Genomic DNA, 27,952 nt, shown 5'->3' on the forward strand with positions numbered 1-27,952 from the left:
AATGAGAGGTAATAACCCGGTCCCTATCCTTGAGTGAGCTGCGGGATTTGCGAAAAGATTTTGGCTGCCGTATAGGTGAGCACGTTATCACCTGGCTCCTCCGATGCTGGGACAATGGGGCTAATAGCTTGGAATTAGAAAGTAGGGAAGCCAAGCAGCTGGGATCACTTGCCAGGGAAGGTGGCATTGACAAGGCAATTGGAAGAGGGACACAAGCCATCAGCCTCTGGAGGCGACTCCTGTCAAGTGTGAAGGAAAGGTACCCCTTTAAGGAAGATGTTATATGTCAATCAAGCAAGTGGACCACCATGGAAAAAGGTATCCAATATCTGAGGGAATTAGCTGTGCTAGAGACAATTCATCATGACCCGGACAACCCACAATTACCCAAAGATCCAGACGAAGTCCAATGCACACGACCCATGTGGCGGAAGTTTGTACGGAGCGCACCATCATCCTGTGCCAACGCATTGGCAGTAATGTCCTGGAAGGATGAAGAGGCACCAACAGTGGAGGAAGTGGCTCGCCAACTCCGTCACTATGAAGAAAATCTCTCCTCCTCCCTACAAGCCTGCATTTCAGCTGTGGAGAAGCTGTCCCAGGATGTCCAACAAATCAAAGAGGATATGTCCTACTCCACACTTGTAAGGACCAATGTCTCAGCTATTAGGAGTGAGCAGTCTTCTGCCCAAGAGATAGAATATAGAAGGTACACACCACGAGGTGCCCTGTGGTTTTACCCATGTGATCAGGGAGAGGACATGAGGAAATGGGACGGAAAACTTACCTCAGTCCTAAATGCACGGGTACGTGAACTGCGAGGAAAAACCCCCACAAAAGGGGATTCTACCAGGAAAAATGCCGCTCCAGTTTCCAAACATAGTAGAAGGGCTGATCTTATTTCCGATCCTCTTGAAGGGACTTCTGAGCCAATTCTACGAGAAGTGAATACTGAATACTCTAACCAGAATGAGAGGGGCCCTGCCTCCAGCCAGGTGGAGGAAAGGGATAACCGGGTCGATTGGACTGTGTGGATTCGATGGCCTGGCACGTCAGACCCACAGGAGTATAAGGCTCTAGTAGACACCGGTGCACAGTGCACTCTAATGCCATCAAGTTATAAAGGGACAGAACCCATTTGTATTTCTGGTGTGACAGGGGGATCTCAAGAGTTAACTGTACTGGAAGCTGAAGTAAGCCTAACTGGAAATGAATGGCAGAAACACCCCATTGTGACTGGTCCAGAGGTTCCGTGTATCCTTGGCATAGACTATCTCAGGAGGGGGTATTTTAAGGAACCAAAGGGGTACCGATGGGCTTTCGGTATAGCTGCCTTGGAGACGGAGGGCACTGAACAGTTGTCTACCCTGCCTGGTCTCTCTCAAGACCCTTTGATTGTGGAGTTGCTGAAGGTTGAAGAACAACAAGTGCCAATTGCTACCACGACGGTGCACCGGCGGCAATATCGCACCAACCGAGACTCTCTGATTCCCATCCACAAGTTGATTCGCCAACTGGAGACCCAAGGAGTGATCAGCAAAACTTGCTCACCCTTTAATAGTCCCATATGGCCAGTGCGGAAGTCTAATGGGGAATGGAGATTAACCGTTGACTCTCGCGGCCTGAATGAAGTTATGCCACCGCTAAGTGCTGCCGTTCCAGATATGCTAGAACTTCAATACGAGCTAGAGTCAAAGGCAGCCAAGTGGTATGCCACTATTGACATTGCTAATGCATTTTTCTCAATCCCTCTGGCAGCAGAGTGTCGTCCACAATTTGCCTTTACTTGGAGGGGTGTCCAGTACACTTGGAATCGATTGCCCCAGGGGTGGAAACACAGCCCCACCATTTGCCATGGACTAATCCAGACTGCACTGGAAAAAGGTGAAGCTCCGGAACACCTGCAATACATTGATGACATCATCGTATGGGGCAACACAGAAGAAGAAGAATTTGAGAAAGGGAAGAAAATAATCCAAATCCTTCTGAAAGCCGGTTTCGCCATAAAAGAAAGTAAGTTCAAGGGACCTGCGCAGGAGATCCAGTTTTTGGGAATAAAATGGCAAGATGGACGTCGTCAGATCCCAATGGACGTGATTAACAAAATAGCAGCTATGTCTCCCCCAACTAATAAAAAGGACACACAGGCCTTCTTAGGTGTCGTGGGGTTTTGGAGAATGCATATTCCAAATTACATTTTGATTGTAAGCCCTCTCTATCAAGTGACCAGGAAGAAGAATGATTGTAAATGGGGCCCTGAACAACAACAAGCCTTTGAACAAATTAAGCAGGAGATTGTTCATGCCGTAGCTCTTCGACCAGTCCGGACAGGACAAGATATTAAAAATGTGCTCTACACTGCAGCTGGGGTGAATTGCCCTACCTGGACCCTCTGGCAGAAAGCACCTGGGGAAACCCGAGGCTGACCTCTGGGGTTTTGGAGTCGAGGATATCGAGGATCCGAGGCTCGCTATACTCCAACTGAAAAAGAGATACTGGCAGCGTATGAAGGAGTTCGAGCCGCCTCAGAAGTGGTTGGTACTGAAACACAGCTCCTCTTAGCACCCCAACTGCCAGTGCTGGGCTGGATGTTCAAAGGGAGGGTCTCCTCTACACATCACGTGACTGATGCCACGTGGAGTAAAGTGGATTGCGCTGATCACACAGCAGGCTCGCATAGGAAACCCCAGTCGCCCAGGAATGTTAGAAGTAATCACGGACTGGCCAGAAGACAAAGATTTTGGAATGTTGCCAGAGGAGGAGGTGACACGGGCTGAAGAGGCCCCGCTGTATAATAAACTGCCAGAAAATGAGAGGCAATATGCCCTGTTCACTGATGGGTCCTGTCGCATTGTGGGAAAGCATCGAAGGTGGAAAGCCGCTGTATGGAGTCCTACACGACAAGTTGCAGAAACTGCTGAAGGAGAAGGTGAATTGAGTCAGTTTGCAGAGGTGAAAGCCATCCAGTTAGCATTAGATATTGCTGAAAGAGAAAAGTGGCCAGTGCTCTATCTCTATACTGACTCATGTATGGTGGCAAATGCCCTGTGGGGGTGGTTACAGCAATAGAAGCAGAGCAACTGGCAGCGCAGAGGGAAACCCATTTTGGCTGCTGCACTCTGGCAAAATATTGCTTCCCAGCTAGAGAATCTAGCTGTAAAAGTATGTCATGTAGATGCTCACGTACCCAAGGGTCGGGCCACTGAAGGACATCAAAACAACGAACAGGTGAATCAGGCTGCCAAGATTGAAGTGGCTCAGGTGGACCTGGACTGGCAACATAAGGGTGAGCTATTTATGGCTCAGTGGGCCCATGATACTTCAGGCCATCAGGGAAGAGATGCAACATATAGATGGGGTCGAGATTGAGGGGTGGACCTGACCATGGACACTATCGCGCAGGTTATCCATGAATGTGAAACATGTGCTGCAATTAAGCAAGCCAAGCGGTTAAAGCCCCTGTGCTATGGAGGGCAATGGCTGAAATATAAATTTGGGGAAGCCTGGCAGATTGACTATATCACACTCCCACAAACTCGCCAAGGCAAGCGCTATGTGCTGACAATGGTGGAAGCAACCACCGGATGGCTGGAAACATATTCTGTACCCCATGCCACTGCCCGGAACACTATCCTGGGCCTTGAGAAGCAGGTCTTGTGGCGACATGGCACCCCAGAAAGAATCGAGTCAGACAACGGGACTCATTTCCGAAACAACCTCATAGACACCTGGGCCAAAGAGCATGGCATTGAGTGGGTGTATCATATCCCCTATCATGCACCAGCCTCTGGGAAAATTGAGCGATACAATGGACTGTTAAAGACTACATCCTGGTTATGTCCCCTCCCAAGATCTTGCCCTGCCCCAGCCTGCCATTGAGGGGAGGGCAAAAATGTTGGAGAGACAGCCTTGATGCTGTGCCAGCACTGCTCAGCAGTAGCCAAAACACTGGTGTGCTATCAACACCTTTCTAGCTACCAATGCAGAGCACAGAGCTAGGAGGGCTGCTATGGGGAGTATTAACTCCATCTCAGCCAGACCTAATACACTGGATCAGAACATCAAGGAGGAATTGTGAATATGACAATGTACTAGATTTTTTTAGCATAGTTTTTATGGAAATTTTTGATCTGATGTGCTACTATAAATGAATATTAAATCTGATCACAGAAACAAGAGTAGGCATTGTTACAAAAATTAATTCTCATCTTTCATATGTGAGTCAGTGTTCCTTGATAAAAAGGGATTATCGTTATTTTAATTTAGTCATTTACGATTTAAAATTTGTAGTGGTGAACTTCTAATTAGTTGAATAGATCATGAAATGCCAGAGCAATTTGAAAGAACTCATATTCCTCTTCTGAAGGAACTTGTATTCCTGTTCAAGGGGATGAAATGGTGTATTTGGAAGGAAATACTGGAGCACGGAAGAATCAGACATCACGTTTTAGTGAAACAGTAGATGTGATCTGAATTGGTAATTAATGTTCCTCAGTGACTGGTTGGCTTTGAACACCTAAGGGGCTTTTATAGGAATCATAATGTTTTTGAAATATGCTTTTATGGGATGGGCTGTGCCTATGCATGAAGTGGATGAAAGAAACTCAGTGGACAAAATGGTGGCAGAATGTTTAGTTGTTCATATGTACAAGGTTCAAAGAAACATATAAACTTACATGCAAAATAATAATAATAATTTATAACTAAATTCAGCATATTAAAATATATTTATTATAATAAATAATTATGTTATACTAATTAGTCGTAATTCACCATAAACCTATGTACAAAATCATTTTGGCCAGAGTTACAGATCACTGATTTTCATTGATGCCCTTAATAGTAAGCTAATTAGACAAAATGAATTATTTTCTATATGTATTTTCCATATAGGTGTGCACCTCACATGCTGTTGACGTTATACAAGTAAACATTAATGAACTATTTGCATACTAATACGTTCACCTGATGTGTCTGAGATGTTTTTCCCTTGCATACTAAGTACAAGGATACGGTCTGTGGATGATGGCAGACTAATTATCTGTGAAAAATAAAGCCCTGTGTTTCCTCAGAGAGTAACCAAACTGTAGGCAAGGATTGTTCCTCCATAAGCTACTTCAAGAGACTCCAACATCAGCTTCCTCTTTGCAATAAAGCAATAATATGTCTATGTTTCTCAATCTTTGGTCTCTTTGCTGATATTACTGAAGAAAGGCACATAAACAGTATTATGGTGTTGAAATTCGAGAAATTAAATATGGTATTTAATAAAGAAAGTATATTTCAGGCATAAAAGATTTGCATTAAGACAACTAAGCTGTAGTTCCAAAGCACTACATTAGCTCTCTTTAATCAAGTTGGTCACAAATCTTTTTTTACAATATATTTCATAAAGTAGTAGATTAAAGAAGCACTTACTCTCATATATTAAAATGGCAACTAGTTATATACATATTCTAGAATTACACACTGTTGCTTTTGGGAAGCTGATATGGATTTCATCATCCTTAACATTTTATTTTAAAAAAGTACCCTGTTGAACTGGGAGGGTAGAGGTTGTTTTCCAATAATGATATATCTACATTAAAAAATCTGTTGTTGAATATTTTCTGAATTTAAAGTTTTGATGATTTGAGCACTTGGATTCTCATTTAGACATTCACTCATAGGATTTTTGCATAATTCTATTTTTCCTGGATATTTTGGAAAAAAAAATTGTTAGACATTTTAAGAAAAAAAAGAGAAAGAAGAGATTTGAGAGCTCTGACCATTCTCATTCTGTCTATGCAGTTCAACAATCAGCAAGCATTGGGAGGCAGAACTGGCCACGCTCAAGGGTAATAATGCTAAGCTCACAGCAGCCCTGCTGGAGTCCACTGCCAATGTAAAACAATGGAAGCAACAGCTTGCTGCATATCAGGAGGAAGCAGAACGTCTTCATAAGCGGGTAAGTCAAGGCAAATGGCCAGGATCCTTGAGGTGGAAGTACTGGTAACTGTATTTGCTCATTCTGAAGTAAAATAAGCTTCTTGTTGGGGCTTTAGGTTAATCTTTGAGACAGAAATTCATGATGACTTGAAAGCACACAGGGTTCCTCAGATGGGAAATTCTTTCTTTTGTAGAAGTTCCTTTTCTGCAGAGGGTTTTGTTGCAGGAAGAGTTATCTAACCTGTGATACTTAGGACATTTGCTGCCAGCTGCATTACATCTGTTTCAAGACCTTCTCCATATCATTACACTTTAGTCCCTCCTGTATTTAAGCCCATAGAAACTTGACATCAGATCTGCAAGTTAAAGTAACCCTGTTGTAGTTTCCACATATAACAAAAACCAACAGCTTCCTTTCATCCTTGCACCTAAAGAAAACTGAACATAGAATCAAGCTCATTATACAAAATTAGAGATCTGCCTCTGCTTTCATACAGGAGGGGCAGGGTCCTGTTCCATTCACTGTAAATTTTGTTTGCAGAGGTCATTTAGCAAACCAGAAATTAGAGTACAATGGGGGCAGAACTGCCAGTGTTTGAGAGAGGAATAAAGTGTATGCAAGGTTGAAGGCTGCATTGAGAAAACAAATATATAATATTTTTATTTCTCTTCTCTTTTCACATGTAACTATATTGTATAATTTATTCATATGAATTTGTCATCATAGTTTAGGACATTTTTGTACAAAGTGAAGGCAAGATTAGAATATTTATAGAGGGAAGATGTCTTTGATGAAGTTGTATTAGTTTTGTTAATATCAGTTAGCTTAGAAAAATATCAAGGAGATGAACTTAGTTAAGAAAATAAAAACAAACAGAAGTCCTATATACTTTTTTGCATGAAGACCAGTTTCATGAATATGCTGACAGAAGGGAAAAGTCAAGTAGCAAACACGTCAGACAATTTGGTTTTATATGCTGTACTCTCTTAAATGAAATAACATATGGCAATTACAGTTAGCCAAATCCTGCAAATTGTGAAGGATTCTTTCAGACCTGTGCTGGATCTGTCCAACTGGAGACTAGTAGTCCCAGGAACAAGGATCATATTGATCTGAGGAGGAGAAATTCAGCAGGGTGCATATAACCTGGAGGTCTGGAAGGATAGCAAGAATTCCCTCGAGCTTGAGAAACCTGGGGAAATGGCAGGTTGTTGGGGCTGTCCTATACCTAGACTGACTTGCAGATGAGCATCTTGAAGTCCCAGCCAAATGAGTTGATAAGGAAGAACAATTTCCATTAGACTGTAACTCCATGTGCCATAGCTGGCTGGACAAAATGCATGAAGTGTAATTAAAACTGGTGCTTTTTCAAAGTGTTTTCATTTCAAGAAATTGGCAGTTGCTGACAAAATTGCTTTGCTTCTGTAATTTTCCAGTCAGGAACAAGTTTGTCATGTGTGTTTGTATAGAGAGAGTTTCACTTTGTCATCTCATTTAAGCTTCTCCTCTGGAAGGGTGGAAGTTCTAACCTGTGCTCCAGGTTTCTAAAGAGATGTTAGTAGTCATAATTTCATAAATAATTTAAATTATAACCTTATAATTACTATAGTGCAAAAGTTCAGGTGGCTTTGATCACCAGATTCAGGTCTTACAGTGAAGAACTCATTGCTAAAGTGCGGACATAATGAGGTAGCATTCTTCATACTAAAATGTTTTAGGTTTGTGTGGTGGGGTTTTAGTAGCGGGGGAGGAGCTACAGGGGTGGCTCCTGTGAGAAGCTGCTAGAAGCTCCCCCAGCTCCAAGTCAGACCCACCTCTGGCCAAGGCCGACCCAATCAGCAATGATGGTAGCACCTCTGGGATAACATATTTAAGAAGGGGAAACCTGCAGTGGGGGAGGAGATTTGGAATGTGAGAGAAACACCTATGCAGATATGAAGGTCAGTGAAGGAGGGGGAGATGGTGAGACAGCAGACTGTCCCCCTGCAGCCCATGGAGGTGAACAGTGCAGCAGATGCCCACTTCCAGCCCATGGAGGACCCCACGCCGGAGCAGTCGGATGCCCCCAAAGATGGCTGTGACTCCATGGGAAAGCCCGCACTGGAGCAGCCTGTGCCTGAAGATCTGCAGCCCATGGAAAGGACCCATGCCAGAGAATTTCATGGAGGAATGTCTCCCACGGGAGGGACCCCACGCTGGAGCAGGGAAAGAGTGAGGAGTCCTCCCCCTGAGGAGGAAGGAGCAGCAAAGAACGTGTGATGAATTGACTGTAACCCCCATCCCCCTGCATCGCCAGGGGGAGGAGGTAGAAAAAAATGGGAGTGGAGTTGAGCTGGGAAGGAGGGAGGGGTGGGGGGAAGGTGTTTTAAAGGTTTGGTTTTACTTCTCATTATCCTTGTTTTGATTTGATGGGTAGCTGTCATGGTTTAAATCCAACAGTAACAAAGCACCACACAGCCGCTTGCTCACTCCCCCCTCCACCCCCGGCCACGGTGGAATGAGGAGAAAATATAAAGGCAGGCTCGTGGGTCGAGACAAGGACAGGGAGGGATCACTCACCAATTATGGTCACGGGCAAAAGACAGGCTCAACTTGGGGAAGAAACAAAAGCAATTTAATTTACTACAAATCAAATCAAAACAAGGATACTGAGAAGTAAACCCAAACCTTAGAACACCTTTCCCCCACCCCTCCCTCTGACATGCAGAAAACAGACTCCACAATCGGTGAGATTGTAAAGTAGGTATGTTGATTCAGCGCTGGGCAGCACGGGGGGTAGTCCCACCAAAGTCGTGCGCGCCCGACTCGGCAGTTTGCCTCAAGTTTATACAGCCAGGTATTACATATTCACAATACATAGGAAAGGGATAACCGGGTCTATTGGACTGTGTGGATTCAATGTTCTTCAGTGGCCTGACCCTTGGGTATGTGAGCATCTACATGACGTACTTTTACAACCAGATTCTCTAGCTAGGATGCAATATCTTGCCAGAGTGTGGCAGCCCAAATAGGTTTCCCTCTGCGCTGCCAGTTGCTCTGCTTCCATTGCTGTAAGCACCCCCACAGGGCATTTGCCACCATTCATGAGTCAGTATAGAGACAGAGCACTGGCCACTTTTCTCTTTCATACATATGCATGACCTATCCCCACTTCATATTAAAATTAGCTCCGAGAGGTCATTTCCATAGTCTCCTCTCAACTGCGCCTGAGCAGTGCCTCTTTATGGTGGTCGTCTGGTGGTCACAGAGATGAAGATAGATGACTCCTTTTTGTCACTGCTAGTAACCTCTTTCCTTGTGCAGGCTCAGTGATTTCTTGGTATTCACCCAAGCCGCAAGACCAGTCTTAGCTGGCTCTTGGGGCCTGCTCCTGCTTCTTATCAAGGACTGTCTCTACCTCATTGGCTGGTTCTTGGGACCAGCTCTTCTTATCAAGGACTGTCTCTACCTCAGCTAATTTCAACAATGTAAGCACTAAACATCATCTTTCATCCCCCTTTATTATGTCTACTGAGATTCTTTTGACTCCCCTTGTCTCAGTCCCCCCTTTTCTAGAAAATAGTAAATTCTTTTACTATATTTAATCCTAGTAATTCTAATACATTGTTTCCCTATCTAGCATCCTCTCAAAGTATTTGTTGGTCTCGAGTTTTCATCGTAACTGATTCTTTTTCCATTCACTGTAAGAGTCTCCTGTACTCTTACAGCACAAAAAGCCACATCGAACCACTATGCAAAGGACCACAGACAAGAGAATGATGATTATTATAGTGACAAACCACTGCTTTAACCATGTCAAATTTGGCAGCCAGGAGGTTAGTTTTTTTAATATGCCTGTCAAGCCCCAAGAAGTGTCATCTTGGGAAACTTCATGTAGTATTTTAGTCTTTTCCCATATCTCCTCAAGATCTGTTTCAATTCATTGGTTTTGATTGATATAGGTACAGCAAGTTTGGTTTATAACTACACATAAGCCCCCTTCTTTTGCTAAAAGCATGTCCAATCCCGTTCTATTTTGGAGTACTACTTTACTTAGGGATTGTATTTCCAGTTGCAGCCCTCGAATTGCATCAATTGTAGCACTTTCTATAATCTCTAATGCAGCAGATATATTCACGATAGCTTTCTCCAACTCATTTACCCCTAAAGAGGGGATTAACCATCGGACAAAACTGGTACCCAGTACCTCGAATAATTAGTGGGTTTTCAGTCCATTTTACATGGAGCCAAGGTGTTCTCAAAAACCCTTGGGGAGGCGAAGCTCCCTCAAATATACTGGCCTGAGGTGCAAGGTATCCTCGAACACAGTGTCCCTTCCAGTTCTGGGGTAAACTCTTTCTGGCCCTGCCATCCCCACAGAGCCACCAGTATCCGGGCCCTATGTTGCATCTTGGACCGAGATGTGTGTCCCTTCTGTCTTGTTCTTGCCCCTTCTTTCCTGGCCCACCCTTTGGTTTACGGATATAATAGAAACTGATACTTAAGTTTAGCCCAAGACGTTCTAATTTTCCTTTATCAAAAGTTCCCAGATTTTCCGCAAGGCTACAATTATCCATGTCTCCCCAAATATTATCAGTAATATTTAAGCAACGGCCAGTAATTAAGACCTCTTTAGGGTTGGGCACCTCCAGATCAAAGTTGGGTCCCCGCTGGGTATTTTCCTTTCCATGAAGGCATGATCCATTCCTGTCTGGCCCATCTTTAATAAGAGATGTCCAATTTGTGGTCAGGATTCCTAAAAAGGGGAGTTCCATGTTCCCCCGAGGAAGGGGATTACATACCCAACAGTCTGATAAATTTAGTACTTTTGAGATACTCTCTGTCATATTTAAATAAGTATTTTGATCCCAAGCCTGCCCCTTGGACAAGGTCCAACTCAGGAACATAACAATCAATGTCTCACAAATTTGAGCTTCAAAGGTCCTTTTTCTTGTGAAGTCCATTGTCCTTTGGGTGCCTTCTTCACCCTAGTGTGATGGATCCAGGTGTTCTGTTCCTTGATCTTAATCGCGGTGAAGGAGGTAAGTAGTACTTGAAATGGTCCTTCCCACTACGGCTCCAGAGTTTTTTCTGTAAGAGACTTTATATACACATAATCTCCTGGTTGTATATTATGCACAGGCCCATCCAAACCTCTCCCTCGAGTCCCTACCACATGCTTCCTGATTTTATTAAGTTGCTTACCTAATGCCACCATGTAAGAAGTCATAATTTCATCCCCAGCTTGTACAGACACCCCTCTCTGTATCCCATAGGGTTGTCCATACAGAATTTCAAAGGGGCTCAGTCCTTCTTTCGCCCTTGGTCTTGTTCGTATACGCAGAAGGGCTAAAGGGAGAGACTGAGGCCATGTCAAATTTGCTTCTTGTCCTAATTTCACAATTTGCTGTTTGATTAAGTGGTTCATTTTTTCCACTTGACCACTCGACTGGGGGTGATATGGAGTATGAAGCTGCCAATCTATACCCAAATGGTGGCTAATTTGTTGTACTATTTTTGAGACAAAATGTGGTCCTCTGTCAGAGGATATGGTTGCTGGAACCCCAAAATGTGGTATTATCTCTTGTACCAGTATTTTAGTTACCTCCCAAGCTTTAGCCGTTCTTGTTGGGAATGCCTCTGGCCAACCTGAAAAGGTATCAGTTAATACCAATAAATATCAATACCCCCCTTTTCTTGGAAGTTCTGTAAAATCAATTTGCCATTGCTGTCCAGGCCCATTGCCTTTTCCAATCTGGCCCATTTCCGTCTTGGGGGTATTCTTAGGATTAGTCTGGAGGCGAAGATCACATTGTTTTGTCACCTGTCTCACCGTGGTATATAAATTTCTAGCCACAATTTCTCTTATCAAATGATTATACAGAGCCTCTGTTCCCCAATGTCTTTTCCTATGTTCCTCCTGTATAAAATGCCATAATAAGCAAGAGGGGACAATTAGCTTGCCCTGTGGGGTATGAGCCCACCCCTTTTCATTATATGACCCTTCTAAATCTGTAATGAGCTTCTGATTTTCCTTAGTGTATTCTGGCTTACCTTCTAGGGAAATCTGCCTATCAGGAATTAAGGCCTCTTCTGTTTTTACCTTTGTTTTGGCCACTTGTTTTGCCTCTCTGTCCGCCAGCTCATTCCCTTTTTCCAAATCTGAGTTCACTTTCTGGTGTGCCTTAATATGCATAATTGCTACTTTCTTAGGGAGCTGGACAGCTTCCAGTAACTTCAGAATTTCTTCTGCATGTTTGATATTTTTCCCTTGGGAACTCAGTAGTCCTCTCTCCTTCCAAATTGCTCCATGTGCATGTACAACTCCAAAGGCATATTTTGAGTCTGTATAAATGTTCACAACTTTGCCCTGGGCCAATTCCATGGCGTGGGTTAGAGCAATTATTTCTGCCTTCTGTGCGGAGGTGTTCATGGGCAAAGCCCCCGATTCTATTACCTCTTGGCTGGTAGTGATGGTGTATCCCGCATGTCGATTACCATTTAGGATGTAACTGCTTCCGTCTGTGAACCAAGTTTCCCCGTTTTCCATGTGGCTGTCTTTCAGGTCTGGGTGACTGGCGTATGTTGCTTTCATGGTTTCCAAACAGTCATGATGTACCAGTTCTCCTGTGTTCCCGCTGAGAAAAGAAGCTGGGTTGACAATGTTAGTGACTACAATCTCCACGTCATCCTGCTCTACCAATATAGCTTGATATCTCAGGAATCTTTGTGGAGAGAGCCAGTGTCCACCTTTTGCTTCCAGTACTGCTGATACTGTATGAGACACCAGAACAGTCATTTTCTGGCCCAGAGTAAACTTTCGGGCTTCCTGTATATTCAGTATCACAGCCACAACCTCCCGCAGGCATCCAGGCCAACCTTTTGCAGTCGCGTCTAACTGCTTAGAGAGGTAGGCAACTGCCCATCGATATTGGCCCAGGTTTTGTGCTAATATTCCCAGGGCAATGCCCTGCTTCTCGTGGGAGTAGAGAAGAAATGGCTTACTCACATCTGGGAGTCCTAAGGCCGGGTCCGATATCAAAGCCTTTTTCAGTAGCTCAAAGGCTCATTCGGTCTCCTTGTTCCACTCAAGGTGTTTCTGCTCAGTGGCTGTCAACGCATACAGTGGTTTAACAAGCAATCCATAATTATAGATCCATAATCGGCACCACCCCATCATTCCCAGAAAAGTCCGTAACTCTTACTGTCTGAGGTCTCCAGGTTTGACATATTGCCTCTTTACGGGCCTGTCCCAAAGTTCTTTGTCCTGCACTAATTTCAAAGCCCAAATAATTCACTTTGTGTTGCATTACCTGTGCCTTTTTCTTGGATACCCGGTACCCCTGGAGTCCCAGGAAATTCAACAGACTCACCGTCCATGTCATACAATCTTTCTCTGTTTTGATGGCGATCAGGATATCATCCACATACTGCAACAGCTTCCCCTCCTCAGATGGGGCTTCCCAGGATTCTAAATCTTTTGCAAGCTGATTGCCGAAAATGGTAGGACTGTTCTTAAATCCTTGTGGCAACACCGTCCAAGTGAGCTGGGTCTTTCGACCACTCTTGGGGTTTTCCCATTCAAATGCAAATAATTTTTGGCTGGCTTCATGGAAAGGGAGGCAAAAGAAAGCATCCTTCAAATCTAAAACAGTAAACCAAGTCAATTCAGGTGTTAATACGGTCAACAGGGTATATGGGTTCGCCACTACCGGGTAAAGATCTTCAGTTATCTTATTCACCGCCCGTAAGTCTTGGACCACCCGATATGACCCATCGGGCTTCCAAACAGGTAATATAGGGGTATTAAATTCAGAGTCACACTCTTTTAATAATCCCAACTGCAAAAATTTTTCTATCACCAGCCGGATTCCTTCTCTGTCTTCCTTTTTTAGGGGATATTGTTTAATTCTTACTGGCTTTCGGCCTTCCTTGATTCTAACTTCAACAGGTGGAGCACTTTTCGCTCTTCCAGGTGCATCGGTAGCCCATACCCCCTGGTACACTTGGTTTAAGATGTCCTCATTAATGCTTCCTTCTAGGGAGAGACTGGTTAAGGTTAAGCTCAATATTTGAATATATTCTTGATCTTTTACCTCCAGAGTAATTTCTCCCTTTTCGAATACAATTTTTGCTTCCAATTGTTCCAACAAGTCCCTTCCCAAAAGTGCCTTTGGGGAGTTGGGCATATATAAAAATTTATGAATGCCCCACTGTTTTCCTAATTTATATTCTAAAGGTTTACAAAAATATGCCTTTTCACTTTGGCCAGTCGCTCCTTTCACCATGACATAATCACCTCCCAGGGGCATCAGAGCTTGATTCAGAACCTAGTATGTTTCTCCTGTATCTACCAAAAATTCTACCTCTTGTTGTGTTTTCCCTAGCTTAATTATAACCAGTGGATCCGCTAGGGTAGATTCCCCAGGTTCCTGTCAATCTCCCTTCACATGGGCTACCGTTCTTCCTGTTTGAGCCCTCTGATCCTCCTTGTTCCTTGGGCATTCCTTTTTCCAATGACCAAATTTCTTACACAAAGCACATCGATCCTTGCCCAGTGTCCTGGTTTCAGCTGGGATAGAGTTAACTGTCTTCCTAGTAGCTGGTACAGTGCTATCGGTCTCATCGGGGCAAGTCTTGTCTAGGCCCTCTTCCTCTTTCTTCCTGAATAACAGCCATTAATTTCCTTTGCCCTTGCCTATATCCTTCTTCTCTGTTACTAAATACTCTCCATGCTTCATCCAACAATATTTCTAAATTCCTACTCTCTGTAGGGCGTAATTTCTGAAGTTTGCACCTTATATCCCCTGTAGACTGACCCAAAAACAGGGAGACTAATTGTTGTATTCCTACCTCTGACCCAGGATCCAGCGGTGTGCTGCGGCGCATTACATCCCTCAGTCGATCCCGGAATTCAGATGGAGACTCAGAAGGACTCTGTTTAACTGCATATAAAGCTGACCAGTTTATAGTTTTGGGGATTGCTCTCTCCATTCCTTTTATAATCCACTCCTGATACCCCTGCAATCTTTCCATATGTGCAGATCTATTAACATCCCACTTTGAGTCTTGGAGAGGGAAATATTCCTTAATGTCCCCTCCTGTAATCTTATAATGATCTTCAGCAAGGTTCCCTGCTGTTTTTAAAATCATCTGTTTCTCTGTCTCAGTCATATATTCCAATAATAGCTGTATATCCTTCCAATTAGGGTTATGCTGTTTTACAATAAATTGGAAATGCTTAGCTACACTTATTGGATCTCTCCTATAATCTTTTGCAACCTTTTTCCATTCCCCTAGGTCAGCAGTAGAAAAGGGTACTTTGATTAACATCGTCCCACCGTCCGGCCCCACCGCCTCTCGGAGGCCTACTTGTAAAGCTGTCGAGGTAGTTTTCTTCCTAGTATGGGAAGATACAGGACTGCTCAGGGGGGTCGGAGTTCTTTCCAAGTCTGCATCCTGTTCCTGTGGTCGAGGGGGAGGCTTAAACAAATCAGTTAGATCTTGTTCTGGTGCCTGATGGACTTTATTTGTCTTTGTACATCTTTGTCCAATACTACATGCCGAACAACACCGCCTCAGTTTACCTCTGAGCTCCTTGTTGTTCTCTCGCTCAAGTGCAAGCACCATGGGGTCCTGTGGGGGTACCATTCCACAGTCCTTTTGCCACTCCGGATGGTTTCGGAGGGTGAAAAACATGTCTGCATACGAAACCTCATCCCATTTTCCTTCTCTCCTTAAAAACAAATGAGGAGATGTGTTGGAGCGGCGGAGGAATGCACATAAGTCGACCCAATATGAGTGATAGAAGTGATTCAACTTTATTTGCACGGATAGCTCATATTTATACAGTTTGCGATAATTATGCCTACTAGTCCTAATATGATTGGTACATTGCTAATGTTTATTCATTACTAAAACACACCCACTTGTGGTTGGCAGCTACACGTGTTCAGTAACTTTCTCATGAGAACTTCTTCAAAAGTTACTTGTGAAGTTATGCCAAGGTCACACCGTCCCTGTCTTTCTCCTGATAACAGCGAGACCAGCTGTTGTTTTTGTCCCAATATCAGTAAAGCCAGCTATTTTCAGCCAAGGCCTAGTCTTGTTGCTCAAACTGACATTCTTTCACACAGAACTCTGCTCGCACAACTTTTCCACAGGCCCATGTCCTTTTTCAGCAAGCAACTTCCCAACAATTCCCCCTTTTTCTTTTTGTGCGAGTAGAGCTTGGTGTGTCAGCTTTGAGACTCCTCTCATCATGTACCCATACGCAATTTTAACTATTACACAGATTAATATCAATATACCCAACCATCGTAAGGCTTCCTTAATCAATTACATTAGCCGTGGTGTTATCCCACCAAATATTGACTCTAACACCCCATCAAACCAACTAGTTTCTTGCTGGATCTTTGTGTATGTTTCTTCAGCCAATTTATCTGTTTGTGAATAGATTGAGGTAAAATTTTAACACCTGCTGTATTGCCCTTTGCAAAGATCTGTGAACACAATTAATTAAACACAGTAAAAACAACATTATACCTAATAAAATACATAAGCACACAAAAAGAGGTTTGATTAATAGCTTTAGCTAGTGACACCCAAACATTCTTACTGTCCCATGGCGTTAACCGATGTGGATCAATCACCGGTGTCACTGTCATGCTGCTTACTACAGTCAGTGTGTTCCATATCAATCTCAGCATAAGGTTTCAAATTTATGGGTAAATCAGGAACGTATCTGCCAGACATGGAGGATGTGATTTTTTGTCCAATTGCTGTCAAGGCTTGCCGTCCCGGTGCACTTAGTTGTCTTGTAGAAGTTAAGCTATCGCTGCCCCGCAATAAATCCAGCAGCGGCTGTAAGTCTGTATTTGTAATACCACAACAAGGTCGAATCCACTGTAGGTGTCCGTTTAAATCTTTCTCCCTCTTTTTGTTTTTGAGCAATCCAGGCTTACTTAATAACTTGGGATGCCATTTTCCTTAATAAGCTGAACAAGGTAAAACTATTACAATAGCTACAATCACAGTAACTACAATAATGCCCATAATTCTTTGAGCCAACCTGTTACCCCTAATGACCCAGACCATGAGGACTATGAGGAAAATGAACCATCCATACATTCTTGTGCCATCTTGCTCCACGAACTCAGCCCAGCAATCGGTAGGTGCCAGCTTTCCGTGGGCGTCCCCACAGAGGCAACGACGGCCTCACCGTACACCAGCCCGATGCTCTTCGGAAAATCCCGGTATTTATACATTTGCAGAGGAACGGGTTTTAGCACACGTGGCCAGCGGGTGCCAAAAGTCCGCCTCGGTTGCAATCTATGACGCATGCGCTCGCTGGCCAGGCGCGCTGCACGAGTCATAGCCATCTTGTCTATTGGTTCGTGGGCTTTACGATACAGTTGCGATGCGCAGAGAATCTTGACCTGTTATGTTAGCCAAGGTGACCCATACATTAGTTTTTGGCTGAGGTGGTATTCATATTGCCACATCATCTATGATGCTCCAGATGATGATGGTCATGCAAAACGAACAGGAGTCCGTCGTGGGCCTGTATCTGTGGAAACACAATCAAACTCGTTCCCAGGTTATTAATGGAAATAGACCTTACCCCTAATTTTGGCTTTAACTAACTTTTACGCTTACCCCACACTGTCTTCCCGTAATCACATTATGTTTAATCAAATTATGCTTAACACACTTTTTACCTAAAGCAAGTTCTATATACAATAAGGCACGCTGTTCTAAAAACCTCTCTGAAGGACTCGGTGTCCGCTAGTAATACTCTATTAGTTAGAATCTGTCGGATCAGTGGCTTCAGCACCCGCCGGTGCCGTGCCAGTTGCCATTGGGACAATTCCGGGTCCAGCATCAGTGCGAAGCCATGGCTTGACCCACTTAGCCGGGATCTCCCAGTAAGTTTTACTTCTGCTGATCCGCACCATTTCCCGGATTCTGGGTCCTTATACATTACCATGATTCCTGTACTTTGTTGCGTCCTTTCTGCCTGTAAAAGAACATGATGCACTACCATTGGTGGGTCTTTGTGATCACCTGTCAATCTAAGATAATTTAGCACAAATAAGTCTTTGGCCAATCGTTCCTCTGGGAGTAAGCCCTGGGTTCCCCCTTTTTATTTTTGCAGCATGTTCTTTTAGGGTTTGGTTGGCCCATTTGATAATAGCCTGTCCTGTGGGAAGATGTGGAATACCGGTACCATGGTGAATTCCCCACAAATTACAAAATCGAGCAAATCGTGTAGAACCGTAGGCTGGGCCGTTGTCCGTCTTAATTTCTTTAGGCACACCCAGTACTGCAAAAGAAGCGTGAAGATGTCATTCAATATGTAAGGCCTTTTCTCCAGTTCGTGCCGTGGCCCACATGGCAGCAGGATAGGTATCAATACACACGTGCACAGAACGCTTTGCACCAAACCACGTGACATGGGTGACATCCATTTGCCACAACTGCAATGGCAAAAGACCTCATCGGTTAACCCCACGGCCCAAGCCCAGCCCTTCCTTTTGACAATCAGGACATGCTTTAACGATACCTTGGGCATCAGTAAGTGGTAAGTCAAATTGCTTTGTTAACATCCTAGCGGGTTGGTGCAAGAACGCATATGATTGCCGTGCTTTGTTGAAAACGATTCCCTGGAGGAGGCTCCCGTGGCGCTGCAACCAATTGGTCAGCTCTGTCATTTCCCGTTTCTCATCTGCACAGTGTTCTCATACCCAAGAGTTCTACCAGAGGGGTCATATCGCAATTAGTGATACCGCAAAGATTCCGCACCCACTGGATATCTCCCACAAGCTTCTGGACATCATGTAACATTGAAATTTCTCATGTTATTTGAACCTTCTGAGGTTTAACATTGCTAGCATTTATGTGCCACCCCAAATACTTCCAAGGTGCTGCCTTTTGCACCTTTTCAGGAGTGATTATTACTCCGCGATGGCTTAAGATGTCCTGCAATTGAGTTAAAATCTCATCCTGTGGCAAGTTACTGAGGTAACTGCTTTCTTACAGGCTCTGATGCCCAGGCCACATACACCTGACGCATCGTGGGGAAATTGCGCATTCCTTGCGGTAACACGACCCAATGGTATCTCTTATAGGGTTCTGCCTTGTTAATCGATGGTACCGAAAAGGCGAACCGTTCAGCGCCATCTGGGTGCAATCTTTTAGATTTATAATTAACAAATCCCATTCTTCTGGAAGCATAACTGGAGATGGCAAACCTGGCTGCAGGGCTCCCATACTGTGCATCACCACATTCACAGCTCTGAGATCATGTAACAGTCTCCGCTTCCCACTTTTCTTGGGAATGGTAAATATTGATGTATTCCATGGACTAGTAGAAGGAACAACATGTCCCGCTCTCAATTGGTCCTCAACTAACCCTTGTATTTTTAGTAGCCTTTCAGAATTTAGCAGCTACTGATCAATCCAAACAGGTTCATCTGTTTTCCAGTTAATTTTCAGAATCGGCTACCCCTCAGTGACCGCTCCTAAAAAGGATGCGTCACTAACATTGCCTTCATTTGGCTCAATAAATCATGGCCTACGAGGCCAAACAATTCAGTTGGGGTAGTCATGACATACGGACACGTCGTAATGTGTTCACCATCGGGGAACACAAATGTAATCGGTAGCTGACTTACTAAGGTGGCTTGTGTGCCCCCTATCCCTGCAATACCAAAGTTTGGATTGATCGATGGCCATGATGGAGGCCAAATGCATCGTGAAATAATCGTAACATCAGCACCTGTATTGATTGTCATCGGTTTCTTGACAACAACTCCATTGGGCCCTTCCAATTGCACTACCTTTTCTGGTTTACCTCTTGTTGTGTCCATGGCAAAGTATACCTGCGGTTTCCCTGTGGAGCCGAATCCACCATCTCCACGTTGTACTTCACCTGGGTTCGGAACACACGACCTGAATGGAACTAATTGTGCTATTCTGGTACCTTTAGGAATAGAAACAGGAGGGATTACAACATGAATCATAATTTTCACAGTCCCACAATAATCTGCATCAATAAGCCCTGGGAGCACCAGAATTCCTTCTAGAGCTGTTGAAGATTGCCCCATTAAAAATGCACTAAGTCCAAACCCCAATGGTCCCTTTATGTTGACTGCGGTTTCCACATCCACTCTGGAGCTTCCTGCGGTGGTGGATCTGGTGGTTGCGAGGCTGCCTGAGGGCAGGCAGCTCAAGCCCCTTGCATTCGTGTCGTCGCGCGAGGGGCCTTCGCAGTCGGTGTAAAGTTTCCCTTCTTCCTGTATTCTTGGTGGTATGGTTATCTTTCTTACACTTGTTGCAGCACTTACTGTTAACAGTACCTGTACATTTGCTCCTAATGTGTCCACGTTTGCCACAGTTAGAACACTTGACCAAGGGTGTCTTACTGGCCTTGTGTTTCTTTGTAGCTCCTTGGAGAGCTGTGGCAGCATAGGCTACTTTCTGTGAGTCCACTGATCGATCCGTGTATTCTATCATATCAACGATGTCTGCATTTTTCGGCAAATTACACAATGCTTTGCGTGTCTTTTCAGTAGCATTTTCAAAAGCGAGTATTTTGAACATGTTTTCTTTCATGCCCTCGTTCATGTCAGGGTGGTCATAAATTGTATTCTCCTGTTTCACCTGGGTAAAAGCATGGCTGTACATATTGTCTGGTACGGTAAGAAAAGCTTGATACGCCAAGATCTGTGATAGATGATGAACCTCAGTGACACATTGTAACTGAGCGTTCCCTGATGCGAAGGGTCCAGTACCCATCGGCATCTGCGTGGTTACTCCCCATAGGGGATCTGTTTGTTGTCGTGATGTTGCTTGTTCCCTATCACAGAGCTTCTCCCACTGCCAGAAAAACACTAACATTCGGGCGGGTGTCAAAATCAACTGTGCTAGCTGTTTAATATCTTGAGGTATCAGCGTATCAGCAGAAAAAATGAATTGCAGTATTTGGTGAGTTAACGCAGATTTGATTCCGTACTGACTCACAGCATTCCTTAATTTCTCAATGACCTTCCAGTCAAACACCTCCCATTTTTTCTGTCCATTTGATGCAATAACTGGGAATGCTTAGAGCATAGTCCCTTCTATAATGGCATCTGTTATTACACCCCTCCAATGTCTCTGCCTTTCTTCTGCAGCGGCTATTACAGGCGGCTCCGCGTCTATCACGGGTGCGGTTGGTTTCCCCGTCTCTTTTCTGCATTTCCTTTAACAATTCTAACATCGTCTCTTTTTGTTCTATTATTAGAGTAGCCAAGTCCTTGTTTGCATTATTTGAATCAGGGTGTATGCTAGGTATAATTTGTTCATGTTGAACGGTGGTATTTGGGGGCTGGTTTCTCGTAGGCAGATTTTTACTCACTCCCTGATTCTGTAGGGTTTCCTTTAATCGTACGGTTAGGGAGGCTTGGGAACTGTCGGATGGCTGATTAATATCGGCAGTCCCAGGGAGTGGAGCAGAAGTCAAGGGCACGAGAATAGGCGAACAAGCTCCAAAAAGTCTCTCTCGCTGCATTATGTTTTTCTCCCCGCTTTTCCCTTTCGCTTGCGGTTGGAGAGAGCGAGCAGCAAAAGCAGACGCAGACGCTTTACGATCTGCTTTCATTTTTTACAGAGTTGTCTTAATCAATTTCCATAAAGTTGCAAGATCTTTAACTTCTTTAGACCCGTCACTAATTTCATCCCATAGGGAGGTTCCGATAGCTTTCCAGGTACTAAGCTCAAAAGCTGTACCCACACTAATTGAAAGGTTTCTGTCCTTGCTTCATTAGTTTTTTAGCTGATTTATCATCATCAGTTACTATATCCCATAATACGTCTCCTAATCTACGCCATTCACTCTCCTCAAATAATAAATCCGGATTCTTAAAGCATCCCTTAACGAGACCCAGCGCGACTAACCCCGAAATTTGCTTAATGCAGTTTACTCCCCGCTTTTCTAAAAAGCACTGTAATAATTTTAGGGCTACCTCTTGATCCATTGCCGGCCGGCTTCTTGATACTCCTGGGTGCTACCTTGATTAAGGCACCTCGGTTAAAAAGTCTTTGCAGCCTTTTTCCAGTAGCCCTCACTGACGGCGAACCCCTTTTGGACGGTCCAGGCACGAGAGTTAACACACCAACCAAGACGATCAGCGTTCGGTTAATCTTTTGCCCCCCGGTCGCTGCTACCGGTGCTTCTCAGTGTCCGTCGCTCCAATTCCCCTTTCTTCGGTCCCCGTTCGGGCGCCATTTGTTGGAGCGGCGGAGGAATGCACATAAGTCGACCCAATATGAGTGATAGAAGTGATTCAACTTCATTTGCACGGATAGCTCATATTTATACAGTTTGCGATAATTATGCCTACTAGTCCTAATATGATTGGTACATTGCTAATGTTTATTCATTACTAAAACACACCCACTTGTGGTTGGCAGCTACGCGTGTTCAGTAACTTTCTCATGAGAACTTCTTCAAAAGTTACTTGTGAAGTTATGCCAAGGTCACACCGTCCCTGTCTTTCTCCTGATAACAGCGAGACCAGCTGTTGTTTTTCTCCCAATATCAGTAAAGCCAGCTATTTTCAGCCGAGGCCTAGTCTTGTTGCTCAAACTGACATTCTTTCACACAGAACTCTGCTCGCACAACTTTTCCACAGGCCCATGTCCTTTTTCAGCAAGCAACTTCCCAACAGAGATGTCCCTGAAAAGAGCATGTGGGAGGGTCGGACTAAAGCATTTTAGCTTTTTTTTATGCCCCCTTCTGTGCATAATGCATAAACAGTTATTTTTAATGACTTTTGGACCACTGGTCATGAGAAAAATAAATTTAATTTGAAACAAGGAAATAGAGCAAATAAATGCTATCCAGATTTTTGCCTAGAGCTTTATCTTTTGTTGCTTCTGTTTTCAATTGCATATTCTTTATATTGCATCATTTTCCAGCCCATCTTACTCTACAGATTTTTTTGAAAGGGTCACAATACAATTTTCTTTTTTATAGGTACATTCAAGAAGAGAACATCATGATATTTGACATCTTTTCAGATCTCAGTAGGAATGGACATTTAAATATGTGATTAAAGTAAATCTGTTTTTTTAATTGAATTTGGGTTTTTTTTCCAAGTTACTGATTTTTCAATGAATGGTGAACAAAACAATTGAATAATGCATTATTTTCTTGCATAAGCAGTAAGAGATGGACGTTTGCCCAGAGAAAAGCTGGACCAGAGTAAGACATCACAGCCTCTTTAGTGTGGGTAATTAATTGCCCTTCTGACAGTGGTTGCCTCTGTTGGCAAGAAGGTTTGTGAGAGCACTCCCTACTATGCTCAAGCAAAATTAGCTGTGTTTGCTTAAGCTATTTCAATAGGTGTCTTGAGTTAGTATGGACCGGAGTGCACTGGGGAGCATTCACATGAGCCACGCAGCCGGCAGGGCTGTAGTGGGAGGTGTTTTCAGCCAGCAACAATACATACAGCTGAGAACTGTAACATTTCATCCACCTCAGTTCAATCCACCAGTCTCCTTGGACTCCAGGCTCACACCAACACATGCATCCTTACCATGTGTACCAACCTAGAGGAAACCATGTGGAGAGCAGTGGGGTCCAAGCCCTCCCTTAGTAACAGGATGGGATGCCTCTGCACCTGCTTCTAGGGCACTAGGTGCTAGGACAGAAGTGGTTCAAGAACTCAGGGTTTTTTATGTCTCTCCTGCTGAGGCTCTTCCACTTTGTGTAAATGAGTATTCACTGTGCCAGTACTTGGTAAGAGCCAGTGGGTATTGCCAAGTGCAACAGCTTTAAAAAAGAGATTGACTTTCTTGGAGGTTACCATGCAACGATCCAGTCTTTACCAATGGGTAAGAGAGGGTCTGACCCTGAATTCCCATAACAACCCTAACCCTGGGTTCACAGAGGCTTCCACCTCCAATTCAAAACTCAGTTCAGCAGAAAAGCATGGAAATGTTTAACAAGTTGAACTTCAGAAGGGGTGAAGGTGGACAAGGTGGGTGAATTTGACAGTTCCAAAAAAACTTAGGAATGAACTAGAGCTCTGCATAAAGCTGCAGTGGCAGAAATACAGGAACCTACGTACAACTGTGGCAGCTCTGCTGGATGGTGAAGGGTTCTTGACTGGACAAGACCCTGAGCAACCAAATGTGACTTCAAAATTGGCCCTATTTTGAGCAGGGGCCTTTACCAGATGATCACCAGGGTCCCCTTCCAGCCTAAGTTATTCTGTGCCTCTGTGATTCTTGCTGTATTTATATGTTAGTTCAGACACTGTTTAGATATAGGTTTATCCCAGTCAGTGTGTTGCAATTCTGCTTGTTTGTTTTTTGTTTAATTATAGTGGCAAATACTGTAATAGTCACAATTGGTAGCAGTCACAAATCATCTAAATAGATATATTTTTGTGTAATTGAAGCAAATTGAGAAAGTTATCCAAGACTTCAGTCGTAATGCTCAGTGGCATATAAAACTGAGCAAACTGCTAGTACTTTTTTTGCCACGTGCACTGATATTTCTTTTGGGACAATTCCAGCCAATAAGATAGTTCTTGGGGGTGAGGGGTGGGGTGTTGTGTTACCAAGCTATCTCCTCATCCCTCATTCCCCTTACCCCTCCCAAGAATTTGCTGTAATCTCAGTTTCTCTCCATTTATAAGCCTGATGTGCAAAAATGTCTAATAGTTTTCCAGTAGAAGAAACTAGACTTGTCATAGCTGTTAGAGGGGAAGTTCATGCTCTATGACTCAGAAAGGAGAAGCTGATAGGGATTTTGGTTTAATTTTCTTGTATTTCATCTTGGCTTTCCTTCAAATTCTCCCTGCACTCAGTAATCTACCTTTTGAGCCTACAAACAGTTCAGAGTCTGAAATTACTGGCATCACAGTGGCTTCACTAGCTAGACTACATTGGTGCCGGAGGGCACCAACCTTGATTCCTCAAGATGTTCTTTTATCTAAGAAATAAAATTGTCCTGGAGAACACATGCCCTCTGTCTAGGGGCTACTTCTCTGAGAAAGGTAAATAGAGACCTTAAGGGTTTTGTTGCAGAATTGGGTAGCACAGAAATATACCTTGTTCAAAGGAGTTTTGGGGCCAGATTTGTTAGTTACTGTAGGTAGATGATACAGCTCTGTTGAAGACTATATACTAAGATTGATAGGCACATATCTTCTGGAAAAAAAATTAGTTATTGTATTTTTAATATTCTAACATTTTGTTACTAAAGAAAAAGGTTTTAGTGCAGACATCCAAGCAGGCATGTGTTTGCTGTCTGCTAATAAAGAGGAACTGTAAAAATCCAAATTATGCCATTAGCTGTTGGCTTTGTGACTGAGAGATGAGATCCTGTTTTGGGGTTGTGTGGCAGGGTTTTTTGCAGTGGTGGAGGGGCTGCAGGGACGGCTCCTGTGAGAAGCTGCTAGAAGCTTCCCCAGCTCCAAGTCGGACCTGCCTCTGGCCAAGGCTGACCCAATCAGCAAGGGTGGTAGCACCTCTGGAATAACATATTTAAGAAGGGGAACCTACAGCGGGTGGAGGAAATTGGAATATGAGAAACACCTATGCAGATACTGAGGTCAGTGAAGAAGGAGGGGGAGGAGGTGCACCGGAGGAGGTGATGCCCCTGCAGCCCATGGTGAGACAGAAGGCTGTCCCCCTGCAGCCCATGGAGGTGAGCGGTGGAGCAGATGCCCACTTCCAGCCCATGGAGGATCCAAAGCCAGAGCAGGTGGATGCCCCTGAAGAAGCCCATGACTCCATGAGAAAGCCTGCACTGGAGCAGTCTGTGCCTGAAGGACTGCAGCCCATGGGAAGGACTCATGCCGGAGAAGTTTGTGAAGGACTATCTGCCATGGGAGGTCCCCCATGCTGGAGCAGGGGACGACTGAGGAGTCCTCCCCCTGAGGAGGAAGGAGCAGCAGAGACAAGGTGTGGCGAACTGACCCCAACCCCCACCCCCTGTTCCCCTGCACTGCAGGGGGGGAGGAGGTAGAGAGAACCAGGAGTGGAGTTGAGCCGGGAAGGAGAGAGGGTTGGGGGGAAGGTGTTCTAAGGTTTGGGTTGACTTCTTATTATCCTTGTTTTGATTTGATTTGTAGTAAATTAAATTGCTTTTGTTTCTTCCCCAAGTTGAGCCTGTCTTTTGCCCATGCCCATAATTGGTGAGTGATCCCTCCCTGTCCTTGTCTCGACCCACGAGCCTTTCTTTATATTTTCTCCTCCTCATCCCACCAGGGCCGGGGGGGGAAGAGTGAATGAGCAGCTTCGTGGTGCTTTGTTACCGTCTGGGCTTAAACCACAACAGATCTGAAAGTAGAGGAAGTAAGAAGTTGGCAGCTGCACATTGGTGGCTGAGTGTCTGCTATTACATTGTTGATGCTGAATCAGAAATTTAGGCTGTGAAATGTTAACTGGCTTGCTAGGAAGTAGGTGAGCATTGTGGCTTAGTTGATTAATATAGTGCAACATTAGAAAGTGTCAGATGGAGAGGTTAGTTAGATCCATGTTTAATCATCTAGACGTTACTGTTTCTGAAATGGTAATTCAGCTTCTTCCATAAATTTTTCAATAATTACTAAGTATAACTTTTAATTAATGTTTTTTCAGCCTGCAACATACTGTTGCATTAAAGGGTAAAGAAGTTTGGCAGAAAATAAACCCCCTTGCATTCCAGCTTATCCTCAGATGTCAGAGGGGATGGGGGCAGCTAGGTTTAATTTCTGAGTGATGTCCAATTCAATGCTATAAGTCCAGTCACATTCAATATGCTGAACTATCACGATGACAGATGCACTTAATAGTGTACTTCACTCTCGGCTTAGCTACATTCAACACGCGAGAATTACCAGACTTAGGGAGTTTGGTTGCGTTAATGAACTATCGCGACTAGATTAATGAGCAGCGCAGTTTATTAAAGCAACAGTACAGGTTCTTTTGGATTGCCAGTGATAAATACACTGTCTGCAAAGCACATGCAAATAATAATACAGTCGACTACAAGCACACTAAATTATGGAAAAAATCTATAGAGATTTCTAAGTTTCCCAGGGAAGCACTTGGTATAACCGAGCGTTCGAATCTTACCCAATAGGCATCCCTATGGGGGGGAAGAGAGGTTCAGCCCGTCGACTGATCCCAGAACTCAGAGATGTCCTCCTGACTTGTCTATGATGGTGTCTTCCCTAACATTCCTCGTCTCTTAAGGCCTTTTATATTTTCTTATTTTTTAGGTGGAGCTTGAGTGACTCTAGTCACACATGTTTTTACTTTGATTGGTATAAAGTTCTCTCGCTTTACTTTTAAAGGTATATGCTAGAGAGAATTCAGAGTGCATGCTCAGTGAGGGGTGGTCGCACCTTGAAGGTGGGTAGTTTTTGGGATGGAGGTGTGTTTTGGTATTATAATGAGATTATAATGAGCAAAGTTCACCCAGAGAACATGATTTAGTGTTTCATAACTCCAGAACTGGGTACTTATGATATAAATCAGAAGTAAGGCCATAGCGTTGACAGAACACCCATTATTTCACCTCCTTGCTTCAGTGGATTCAATGCAGGGACCTTCCATTCTTGTTCCAGTAGTTCCAGTTCCCTATCCCTGTGGTGATATCACAGAGCCTGGCTGCGGTGTCTCCACTCCGCTCCACCCTCCGTGTTGTTTCTCTTAGAGTCAGCATACCAAGCTCCCCTGGTGTTGCTAACATCTAAGGTTGCAGGTTATGTCTCTTAGGGAATTATTATGGAACAGATTTCTTGCATATCCACTGCATTCCACCCTGGAGGTTCACCTTCCCTTAAGGAGACACACACACACACACACATATCAATAGGTCACCTCCAGCAATCATTCCACACATACTAAATTTATTGTTTCCAAGATATTACAGTAAACATTAGAAGTCATAGCAACCATTTTATGCAAAACAATTTTTTAAGGAATTTTAAGCTAACTTCATAAGAACACCTTCACCATTTTAATCAACATAAGTCACCCAGAACTAAGGGTATATTTCAA

At 43.9% G+C, this 27,952-nt stretch overlaps 3 protein-coding genes across 6 annotated transcripts in view; 2 read left to right on the forward strand and 1 right to left on the reverse strand.

The window, feature by feature from the left end:
* LOC126035357 (uncharacterized) overlaps positions 1-27,952 on the forward strand; it is a 503,584-nt gene that overhangs the window by 336,732 nt on the left and 138,900 nt on the right. The window lies entirely within an intron of this gene.
* Positions 1-27,952, reverse strand: part of LOC126035248 (junction-mediating and -regulatory protein-like) — a 440,369-nt gene that overhangs the window by 227,280 nt on the left and 185,137 nt on the right. The gene's annotated exons all lie outside the window — the stretch shown is intronic.
* Positions 1-27,952, forward strand: part of LOC126035332 (homer protein homolog 1-like) — a 146,108-nt gene that overhangs the window by 105,903 nt on the left and 12,253 nt on the right. For both annotated transcript variants that reach the window (XM_049793845.1, XM_049793847.1), the window contains exon 6: positions 5,791-5,947. In XM_049793845.1, coding sequence (XP_049649802.1) covers positions 5,791-5,947 — 157 coding nt within the window. The remainder of the gene's footprint in view (positions 1-5,790; positions 5,948-27,952) is intronic.

The sequence above is a fragment of the Accipiter gentilis genome, chromosome W (genome assembly GCF_929443795.1).
Source record: "Accipiter gentilis chromosome W, bAccGen1.1, whole genome shotgun sequence".
Lineage (NCBI taxonomy): Eukaryota > Metazoa > Chordata > Aves > Accipitriformes > Accipitridae > Astur > Astur gentilis.